The following is a 12,179-nucleotide window of genomic DNA, read 5'->3' on the forward strand; positions in this document are numbered from 1 at the left end:
TGAAAGATTGATCTGCTCCTTCGATAGAGAGCATCCACACAGCCCCCGCTCTTTCGAAAGAATGAGCCAGGGATTGAAAAACCCAGTACTATGACTGCTGTTCTGAAAAAAGGGCCCATGGAACTGTCTACAAATGCTTCCTTTCAAAAGAAGCTTTTGAAAGAGGGTGCTTTTCCTGTTTCAGGAATGGAAGAGAGCTTACAGAAGAAGAGCTGTGTTCTTTCATTTTCAGATCGAAAGAGCGCATTTTGGCTATGTCTGCACTACTGTGATCCTTTGAAAGAAGTTCTTTCAGAAGAAGATCTTGCCATGCCAGTCCTAGTTTCTATCTTCACTTTCCAATCCCAATCTTACCCGATCCCTAGTCTCCACCTTTTCCCCACTTCTGCTGCTCTAGATTTTGTCCCCTCTGCATTTGAATCCGACTGCTTCCTACTCCACACTGCCTGGCTGGCTCTTTGATCACCATTACAGTGTCTGGCTCTGCCCCAGCACACATCAGTTATAGGGAAGTACCCTTTTACCTTTGTATCCCTGGTCTGTTGGGAGCATATCAGTTGCTCAGTTAAAAAGATGCACGCACAGTCGTGTCTCACACAGGAGCTATCAGCAAGCATCTCTGTAGGGATGGTTCCAGAACAGTTTGGTAAGCATGAGGTACTGTGAGGGCATATCGTCACAGTAACTGGACACCTATGGCTGGCCTGTGCCAGCCAACTGTGGTTCTTGGAGCTTAGGTTGTGGAAACTGTTTCATTGTTGTGTAGTCTTTAAGGATTGCGTTTAAACCCCGGCTTGGAAACCTCCCATCTCTCAGGGTCCTTTAACATGGCATAAACACAGACACCCAGTAAATCAAAGTATCAAACCAACCCCTTTAAATTACCTCATCCACTAGAATATCCTGTTAAAGTCCCCATAAAACCTAACTAAATCTTACAGTAGTTTTTTGTCATTACAGTAGAATCATCCTATTAACAATAACTATGTTATATTAGGGGAAACAATGACTGTTACTCATAAGAAATATTGTGTATCTGGTTTTTTGTAATGTATGTACTGTAATGGAAGTAAATTTGTGGTTTTGAGCAGTATGACTATCGCCAGTGACTTAGAAATCTGCTGATTTCCATAATTCTTTCTATAAGAAATTTACTTGTTAAAAGTTCACTTCAGCATTCCTAATCAACACATTTATTAATCTGATGCAGTATATGTTGTGGAATTTTTTCTAAGTATCTGTGTGTTGAACCATTTTCTCTTAAAGGCTCATGGTTTCTTTCTAAATAGTTTTACTGTGTGTTAGGTATTCCACTGGAAGAAGAGGAGGAGATGGAGGAAGACACCTCCTGGACTGGTAAACTTCGTTCACTGGTATACAAAATCAAAGGTCCACCAAAAGCAGAAAAAAAAGAGAAAACGGAGGTAGAGGAGAAGTCTCCCAGTAAGTTTTTTAAGGTGTTATCTTTATTATTGCATATTTGTCTTACTCTATGGGAGCTTCAGTGTTGTGACATTTTTCAGGAGTTTGTGTGAATGGAAGACATTTTTATACTGACTGACCAAGGGAGTTGTATGTTGAAGTAGTTTTACAAATACTTAAAAAAGCATCTGAGCTCTAGTGCATGATTAAATGAGGTTTTATTAACAAAGGATCAGAAACTACAGGATAACTCAGATCCAGATTAGAACTTTGTAGCTGAACACTTTTGTATAATAGGTCACAACAATACAAAACGTCATATTGTGGGAAATCCCCCTAGACTAGAACGTCTTACTTTGGACCCATGTCTGCTTCTGAATTCTTCTGAGATATATATATATGCTTTTCCCACTTAATACCATACCCATGTTTAACTTTTCTGCAGTTTCTATTCCAAGGGGTTTGCCAATGCCATGATTTGTGTGACAAAAGAATTCTATCTTTCTCTATCGCTAAGCAAAATTTTTGCACTTCTGCTGCTTCATTCGGTACTGTTTCAACCCAGGACACTCAACCCAGATGGAAAGGGAGATAAGGTAGCTTTGAGTCATTTTTATGTTGTTCTTATCCTAAATAGTTCCTCTGTCCACAGCATCATTTAGACATCGCTCAGAACTGTCTGTTTTACAGCCACCTACCTAGGCTGTCCTTTGGACTATTGTACTGCCTGGATTTGTCACATCATTGTGCATTGTACTCCTGTCCCTGGCACCCATCCAATCCCCAGTCCCATCTCTTGCACACCCTGTATTTTAGAGCTTGCAAATGGGTCCTCCGAAAGCAGCCTTATGGCACTGTTCCACAGGAGAAGCCCCCTATAACCTAAACCAGACTTTTAAAGCTCCCTTTATGTCTGCAGCCGGTTCAGACTCCTGGAAGGGCTCCTCCCCTTCTGGGTCAGTGGGCAGCCATCCCACCCCACTGCCACGAGTCCCAAAACAACCCCCAAGTCCCTAGTTTGGGGGTGTTCCCACCTTGCCTCAGGTGGGTGAGAGGCAATACTTCAAGCCCACTGCCTTACCTCAGGCAGGTGCTGGGGGAAATTAGCTATCAAATGAGGGCCTCACCCTAGGTCCGGTCAACAGCAAGCCCACAGTCCTTGGTGGCCCCCGGCCCTAGCTCAGGGTGGGGCTGCACGCTCACAGTCTTTAGGCAGCCCCTGGAGCAAGGGAGGGCTGGAAACAACCGTCTTTAGGTGGCCAATGGCCCTAGCTCAGGGTGGGGCAGCACATATCAAAAGGATCGCAGACATGGAGCAAGGTGGGGCTGGCCTAGGCCCTGGTGCAGGGCAGGGCAACAATATCACAGTCTCACAGGCTGCCCAGGCCCTAGCTCAGGGCACGGCAGAAGACAGTTCAAGAGGCCCAGGCCCTAGCTCTGGACAGGCAGCAAACACACACCACAGCGGCCCAAGCCCTAGCTCAGGCAGGGCAGCAAAAATGCCTAACAGTTCCTCTGCTCATGCTTATCAAGGGGGGAGACTGCCACCTAGCATGTGGGTGGCAGGGGGGATGTGGGCCCACTCGCTCCACCGTGACCTAGCCCAGGGGCCCTGGTCGCAGCAGTCCAGCCTGCTGCGTGGGTCAGTGGGGAAATCCAGATCACAACATGTTGCCCAAGGACCTTTAAAGGTTTGCTCTATCCCCTGTGGCACTCCCGGTCTCCCTCCCCGGGCACATACCCAAAGTCCTCCGATGTTTCGGGGCTCAGGGGGTATCAGGTTCAGCTGGGGTCCAAGTGGCCTGAGTCCAGGCCTGCGTGGCCTCTCAGTTCTGTGTCCTCAGGCTCGCTCAGGGTGCAGGCTGTGGCCCGTGCTCCTGCTGTCTCAGGCTGGCTCAGGGAGCAGGCTGTGGCAGGTGCTCCAGTCAGTCCTTTGGATCCGGCTGGTCTTCCCTACTGGGAGCCCCAGGTTGTCAGGACAGGCAAGGGGCCAGGCGGCCCAATCCAAGCCTTGGCTTCCCTCAGCTGGTCCTCCACATCCCAGGCTGGGAGCCCAGAGCCATCCTCTGGCTCCCCTGGAGGATGGCCCCCAGCAGAGTCCTCAGATTGCCAGCACAGAGCCATTCTCTGGCCCCTTTGGAGGCTCAGCTCCATCCGAGTCTCAGCCTGGGCTTTTATAGGCCTGGCCCCAACCTCCTGACTTCTGGTCAGTTGACTGGGAGGGACCAGGCTCTACATAAAATGGCTGCCAGAAGGGGTCTTCCCCTTCCAGGTAGTGGGGTGGCCATCCCACCCCACTACAATGCCACTCCACCAATTTACATAAGTTATTTCTATTCAGGTTTTCAATCATAAATATGTAAACTTTTCAATGGAGAATAAATTCTCTTATAATTCAGCTATAGCCCCAATGGCTTTTCTTTTTCTTTCCGGTCTTACTGAGATTGTGACTTTTTTAATTTTAATAATAACTTCCTCATTTTTGTCATGAAAAGCACCACTTAAACGTTATCATCTTTCCACCATTCTTACATTTCATCCTGTCTACAATCATTAGTCCTAAAATATTTAGGTTTTTTTATTATAAAAGTGAAAACAGCTTTCTTGGGATAGAAAACTATGGCATAAGAGAAGAATTATGAAGAGATGAATATCAGGAAAGCTTTATTACTAGAATTTATCAGGAGTAAAATATCTTGAATAAGTATTTGGACTCAGGGCCCATTTCTGTGACAATTAATTTATATGAGTACTACACAAGATAGTATATTTTACTGTTTGTAGAAAATGTTCCATTTTGTCTGGAAAACATCAAATATTCATCAGATACAATTATATATGACTACAATATATATTTCTCCCTATTGAAACATGGGTAATAATTTCTTGTAAGTCTTTTTATGTGGTGTTCGGGACTACTGAAATAGGACAATGTTATCTAAGCATTTTCTATCAGTTTTGCTCTTCAGCACAAATTTTGTGTGTATGTCTTTGGCCTGAAGTGAAAGAATGTTCTTATACTTAATATAATAGTTCATCCTGTAGCACGCTATCATAAATCTTCAGCATATGCCTTCAAAATCTGAGACCAGAGTAAAATATTATCTTGTTATGATCAAGCTGTCTGAAAACTTACTTGTTAGTTCATCAATCTTGTTGCCCTTTTCACTGACCTTATATCGTATTCAACATATATATGATGGGAAAGAAGTGATGTAATTTACCAGCAAAATTACTTAACTCTCATTTCATACACAACCACACAGGACAATAAGCAGAATGTCCCCATAGATTTCCCATGTTGAGTTAAGCTATGAAATATTTTTTTATAAAAGGTGTATGCAAGTATTAACATAAATGTTTGAAAGGCGTGCAGACTCTGGATTTAAAAGAAGCAGTGCAATTCACTGAAAAAATAGTAGTCTCAGTGGGTGGGACCTTAAAAAAAACAATCCCTGGTGACCAGCAGCATACACAGTGGAGCAAGGAGATATGGACTTACAGAAGTAACAGAATTATTTGTGGGAGACTATTTCTACTTTTTTTTAATTAGTTGTTAGGAACTGAGAGAAGAAAAGTAGATAATTCTGAAAAGTACAATAGTTTGCAAGACCGTACAAGATATCAAATTGATTTTCATATGTGCTCTAGTTCAGTTTCTCATGATCATTTTATTGTGATAGTGATAGGTCAACCCGGTTAAGATCCTATTTTGCTAGGCATAAGACGTAACTGGTGGCTGAAACAAAGACAGTGGTCAGGTCTGGGCGGAAAATGAGTTGAAGTATCAAAAATAGTAAAATGTGCCTAATTCTTTGCCAGTCAGGAGCAATAATTGTAACTTTGTTCTTGCTTAGTTGTTATCATTTGAAAGTTCGTATGCTTTGACAGGGAGGTCAATTCTGAGGAGGAACTTAAAGGACCCTAAGGTGGAGGCGTTATAGATTTTTATTGATAGTTTTCCCTATTTATAGTAGGCAAGAAGGGAGAAAGAGCAAAGGTGTTTGTCAGGGAAATGGAGAATCAGGCAACCAAACTGGCTTCTTTAGTGAAGGGAAGGTGGGAACCAAACTTGTGATATAATAATAAGTGAGATAAGGAGGGCAGAGCTAAACTGAGAAGAATTTTGAAAGTCAAGAACTTTGTGGAGGAAAAGCCAATAGAGGAACATAAAAAGGGAGGCGACATAGTTGGAGCAATGAACCAGTAAGATTATGTTAGCAACAACATTTGGAATGGACTTAAGGGTAACTAATGAGATAATCATTGAGACTCAAAAGGAAGTGATCACAGGGATGATTAGGCCTTGGACAAGAATTTTGGCAGTGTGGGCGGAAAGGAGAATTTCTCTCTTTGGCAGTGTTGTCCTGAAAGAAGTGGCAAGGGTTAAATATGATCTGGATATGTGGCTCACAAAAGAGTGCAAAGTCAATAATAAAGTCAAAATTTTAGTGTCAGTGACAGAGATGATGGGGTTCTTATTCACTTTTATAGGTGACCCTTGAGAAAATGTCAGAAAGACAGGCCAAAAAATTGGGAACTATTTCCTATGGTATCACTGTAATGGAAAGGTGCACTTGTTTAGCATTTGTCCCTTTTACTTAAAAACACACACAAACTATACTTGGAAATCTTGAATTGTGCAGTTTTCTCTAAAGTTTCCAGAAAGCAGAAAGCAGACCCACTGTGGCTTTGAACAATGTTGGACTTGCTTAGCAAGGTTGTATGTTGTTAACTGCAGACTGGAATTGCTTTAGGCTGCAATATATGCAGTAGATAAGTTTTACAGAATTGGTTTAGCATATCAAAAGCTTAGTAAACTTTAAGATTTTTGTAACAATAAGAATTGATGGGCACAGCATTGTTTAATAAAAATATATGCATGACCTTAAGGTGCTGATAAATAAGTGAAAACCTGAACAACATTTTCACATTGAGAGATCAGGGTACTGTTTAAAAAAAAGAAAAGAAAAGAAAACAGTGACAGTCGTTGGAGAGAGGAAAAATTAGGACATACTGTTGCAATTTATGAAGAAGAAAGAAACTATTATCTTAATATATTGTAGAGAGAGTTAAAAATTCTGTCTTGTTTAGTTTTGGACAGCTTTAAATGTATCTTTAGATTATGCTTGAACATGGAAAAAGATTTGTGAAAAACAGGGTTATTCTGTGACTCTGGAAACAGATGTTAGTGTAATGTGGAATTCCTGTTTCACTGAGGATCTACACTAACCTGCTGTATTTGTGCACAAGAAAGGTTTTGCTAGCAGCGCATCTTTCTCCCTACACAAGCAAACAGAAAAGGCAGGATCTTTCCAAATAAGTTAGTAAACTAGCAGGTTACCCTGCATAAGATCTTAAAGGGAACATGGGCCTGGATTTTAAGGATATTTCAAACCTCGCTGGTTAACGTGTATTCCAGAGTCAGCAACAAGTAAGAATGTATTATTCCTCTCAAAGGAAAAGTGAAGTGCAATCCAGTATATGTCTGTCCCAGTACTTGGGCTGTTATTTGAAGTGACAGCATCTATTCTTCCAGATGAAAACCTCTGTGAGTGTAGCACAGGGAATCATCAAAGAAGACATGAATAAGAGCCATTTGACACCTAGGATATGTCTACACTGAAGTTAGATGTGTGCAGCTCATGTAGGCATATGTACACTAGCTTTCATAAAATGAGTGCAGCTAAAAGTACAAATAAATATATGATCACAGATCCCCAGAATGGATCATCTTTCATACAATGGGAAAGGTTTTCTGAAAATACAGAAAATGTCTAAGTAATTCTGATTACTCTAACATAGCCATGCAGACCTTTATACTTACACTGAGGCTAGTAGTAACATCTCAGGAGGCCCCATTCCTACTATTCTAAGGGGAAGTTCCAGGTAAGGTTTATTATTTATTTATTTAAATAGTCTAGAGGTTATCAAGTCCAGTTCCCTGCCCTCTAGGCAGGACCGATCACCATCCCTGATGGATTAAAACCTATTTGCCCCACTTCCCTAAATGGCCTTCTTAAGGGTTGAACTCTTAACTCTGGGTTTACAAGGCCAAGTCTGAAATTACTGGGCTATCCCTCCCTGCTGAAGACAGTAGCCTCTTGCCTCCTTCCCCACTTTCCCCTTTCCTGAAAATAAAGACAAGAGTTGATGTATTCCTTTGAAGTTGAGGTAACTCCACTATCAAATTTTATACAGCTATCTTTAGTAATTTCTCAGACTGGAGAGGAAAAATACCAAGACCTTGGAAAACAAAAATCCTTGAAAAGACATTTACCTCTCCAGTGAATAAGAGGTGCACACTTAGACATGCCAGCAATCTAACCAAAATTCTTTACCTGGAACCATTCTCTTACAGGACCTAATTTTTTGACTTTTCAGCCTATGCATTGCATGTCTTTTTATCTTATTTTTCTTAAACCCGCCCCCTGCCTTTTTTTTTTTTTTAATCAATCATAATGTCCATTTAGAGATCATCAGAAACCAGAGCCCTCGCCTTTCAGAAATGTTTTTGGAGCTCTCACAAAGATAAAAATATTCTTTGGATCCCAGCGCATTTTCTACAAAGGTTGTCTTTTCCTTCCAGACATCATAAAGTTTTAAACTTTTTCTGCCCTGCTGCAAGGCTTGAGAAAGTAGGTGTAGGTTGGATCTAAGCAAAGAGGTACAAATATTTCTCAGATGGAATGGACGTTCCAAGCTATCAGCATTATTTTCTTAGTTCCATCCTGTGTCCAGTCACATACCCTTAAAATCCGCCCTAGCCAGATGGTGCATGTGTGATTCAGCACAGCAAGCTACTTCCTAAAAGTATATTGCAAATTCCACCCACTTTGTGATAGTATCTTGGACCAAAAAAGTGTCTGCATCAACCAAAAGAATCTTCAGAGTGGCTGTGTTCTCCCCTATTAATACTTTTATTTTCCACTTCACATTTGATAGTTTGTGTTAATGGACAGAGGCAATATTTAAGGAGAAGATCAAACTGGAAGAAGGGCAATGCCTGGAGAGTTGCCTACTTGGAAAATAATGGTTGTTTTCAACCAAACTGGAGCAGAAAAAGTAGGGATCACTGGAAGAATGACTGTAGAGAGAATTCGTGGAGTGAAGGAATAGGCAAAGTGCATGTGGGAGCTGAACCTTTTGGGGAAAAAAGGGCTCACTTATGTAAGCAAAACTCTTGACCTTCTAGTGTGGGGAAGTAGCTGTGTTCCAAACAAAAATGGCAAGGACTGAGAAAAAGACAGAAAGTAGTGGTAGAGTTGTGGTTTTTTCAAAGTAAATTAGCTCTCTTCCCACCTGTTTTCAATAAATAGGGGGCACCTTCTGTGTTTCTTTCAATATTTATTTAGTTCTTTCTAAGGAGAGGCCCCACCACCACCACTGTGGCCACTACTAGTCCCTTCCCAGCCCCACCAGATACGGTGTGATTGCTGGCCAGCGCTGCTGAGAGCCACCGCAGGCCCCAGGGCAAAGGGGGAAGGAAGCTCAGCTCCATGCCTGAAAAAGGGTGGGATCAATGGCAGAAGGGCTCAGGTTTAGGGTATTCAGCCCTTAGCACTGCCAGAACTACAGCACTACCTCCCCCACACACAGTCTCCCCACCGCACGCTGCCGGAGTTGTGTTGCTATTAAAATCCAAAGGGGCCCAGACTTTGGCAGTGGTGGCAGCTGGAGCTCCACACCCCCTTGAAGGGCCAGGCCCAGGGGCAACTGCTTTGTCCCCCTCCATACTCCATTGCCAGGCCTGCTGCCAGCTCTTGCTCCAGAGTAGTGCCCCCAGCCTGGTACAGTGCAGCCATGGCCTCATCTGGCCCTGGATCTCTGGAGAACTGGCAGACAGCACAGCCCCAGTACCAGAGCTCTGGAGAGCCAGCAGGTGGTGTAGTCCCAGCTTGCCCCAGTCTTAGAGCTCTGGTGGGCAGTGTGACCACAGTCAGCCCCGGCTGTGCTTATCGGTTGCGCTCCTATCTATGAAGCCCTTCCCCCACCATGCCCAAGCCACCAGCCCCAGGCTGATGGAGGGGGTCAAAGGGAATGCAGTGGAGCATGGGCAGAGCCAAGTGAGAATAGTTTGGGAGGACAATGGGCTTTTCCTGCCTGTGATACCTCTTCCGGTTCCTCTTCCAATTCTAGTATTCTGTGATTCTATGAGTGCACAGCTCAGACTTGTTATGACCTGAATTTTGTATTTGATTCGAACATATTTAGACATAGTAATTGTGTAGGGTTCACAGACTGGTCCAACTTCTTCTCTTGTACACTTAAGTGAATTCATCTACGTTACTAGAAATTAATTTGATCCAGTATGCTCATGCTACCAACACAGAAATAATATTGTTGTGTACAAGTTACAGTTGCAGTGTCATATAACTCTGCTCAGTAATGTTATACTTCATGACCTTTCTATCAAACTAAGCATTAATGAGCATAATCAGAATGAACACATTTTTCTTCCTCTTTTGACTTCTCTGGGTGACCTGCTCAAACAAGATTTAAAAAAAAAAAAAAAAAAAAAAAGCTTTACTGCTGACTGCAGTGGCTGTCAATCGTCATCTGAGTAGCACAACTGAATTACAGTTTCTCAAATACAAGCAGTTGCTCAATCAAGGCTCCTTTCATGCTGTGTCATTGTGATGATGACATTTTATAGATTAAAATGAGGTTAACCAGCTCCTTGCTGCCTCACATACTTGCTACATTCAACAAAATCAGCAAACATCTCTGAGGTGCCAGCATGATGCAGAGGTGACATTCCCGGCATATGAGGGTGATATTAAAAAATGTTCTTTGTCATTCTGTTGTTGTGCACAAAACGCGTGGGAGTCAAACAAGAAACAGGGCAAGTAGAAATAAACTAAACGTATCTTCTCTTGTCAACACACTTAAACAATTTACCTGAATTTTGTAAAATATTCATATACTTCATAAAATAAAGTTAAGATTGAAACCTACATCCACAAAAACAAGAAAAACCTGAGCTGAAGGTACTACATTACCCCGTGACATCTTGGTGTTAAAATGCCAATAGAAGAAGGTAAATGAGTGCATTCAAAAATGTGGCACCCTAGTTTAGGAGCAACTTCATTGTGAATCAGTGTTTCTCCTTTTTCTTCCCTCTTGTTCCTGCCTCTACTACTCTGTTGTCTTTTTTTTCTCTGAGGAGGCAGTGACGTATTGACAGAAAGGAGGACTATACTGAATTTGTTCTCTGGAGTGCTGTGTGCCTCTGCGTGAGAGACCAGATTAGCATGTTATACCACATAGCAGAGCAGAGGAGTAGAGAGAAAGGAAAAGAGAAACCACAATACAAAAGGCAATGAAAATGAGATTCAAAGAGAAAAATGGGGTGGAGGGAAAAACTAATCCATTAAAGTAAAGGAGAGCATAGAGGAGAAAGGCTGAACATGTGAGCGGGAAGATGAGTTCATTCAAAGAAAAGACACAACATGTGCATTTGGAAACTCTCATCTGGCACCTTCAGGACCTGATCGGTGCCAGATAGGAGAATTTGCTGGACCATGGGAGGTCAATATTGTCTAGCACATTACCAACACTTTTACTGCTTACTGGGTTCTTAGAAAACAAGCCAGCAGTCATGTAGCACTTCAAAGACTAACAAAATAATGTATTAGGTGATGAACTTTCGTGAGACAGACCCGCTTCTTCAGATCATATAAGGGTAAATTAGAGGTAAATAGCAGCACTGAACACTGAGAGCCAGGACTGGCAACTGTAAACAAACTTTATGGGACTGTGGGAAACTTGGCCACACCCATATTACATGATCATACAGCTAACTAAAATCATGATGGATGTTGCCAGATGACAGAGTTCAGGATTAGAGAGATTCAACCGGTATCACACTTTTGAAAAGCACTTATCTTGATGCATTCATTTTATAGTTCTAAATTTAGAGTTAAATGAACTGTTTATATAACCACCCTCTACCATTTTTAAAGAACTAAATAAAGTTAAAAATAGGTCTTTGATGAAAACTAGCTTAAAGTTGACCTGTGAATTAACTTAAATTTTTAAGGAGAAGACATTCAGGAACTGAATATATAAAATTGACTTTTTGTTTTTTGTAGCTTTCATGATATAAATGGCTGTCTGAAGCTTTGATGAGACAACTCAGAATACTGGCTGAGACCTGTTGGAACATGCAGCTGACCATCATCGGTCAGATAATTGAAAGGCTGGTTGTGAATATAACAGCCCACACCCAGTATTTCCCTATGGCAATGAGCTTAGGGATGTGGGGTGGGAAGGGAATTCACCTCATAACTTTCCTCTAGCAAAGAAACTCAAGGGTAAAATGATTTATAGACTGATTCCTAACAGTGACTTGGGTTGTTGTAAATATTTGAGTAGTCTATGGGCTTCAGGGTTTGATATGAAACTTCTAGCACTATGCATTTCACCTCAGCAGGAGCCAATTGACCATTACAAGCATGGATACTGCATGACCTAATTGAAAAGAATTGGGTAAATTTTTATTTGTTAATGTTTTGAATGTCTACATTTTATCCTTACAATGAAATAAGTCCTTTTGTTCAAAGTGGTAAAATAATTCTATACACAGATTTGAAAATGAGACTGTCACTGTTCTTTCATTTATTATAAATATTTCTTCAGGGTTATGACTCTTGGCTCAAGCAACGTAATTGTTGTACTCATTTAGTACATTGTATTATGACTAACAGAGCTGTGCAAAACTTCACAGATTTAATGGATAGTAGTTTTAATGATTT

At 41.7% G+C, this 12,179-nt stretch overlaps 1 protein-coding gene across 1 annotated transcript in view; it reads left to right on the plus strand.

Moving 5' to 3' along the window:
* The window catches only part of RYR3 (ryanodine receptor 3), a 572,218-nt gene that overhangs the window by 290,115 nt on the left and 269,924 nt on the right, over positions 1-12,179 (plus strand). Inside the window, exon 39 of the mRNA XM_074996957.1 lies at positions 1,306-1,443. Within this exon, the coding sequence (XP_074853058.1) occupies positions 1,306-1,443 (138 nt within the window). The remainder of the gene's footprint in view (positions 1-1,305; positions 1,444-12,179) is intronic.

The sequence above is a fragment of the Carettochelys insculpta genome, chromosome 6, assembly GCF_033958435.1.
Source record: "Carettochelys insculpta isolate YL-2023 chromosome 6, ASM3395843v1, whole genome shotgun sequence".
In the NCBI taxonomy this organism is placed as follows: domain Eukaryota; kingdom Metazoa; phylum Chordata; order Testudines; family Carettochelyidae; genus Carettochelys; species Carettochelys insculpta.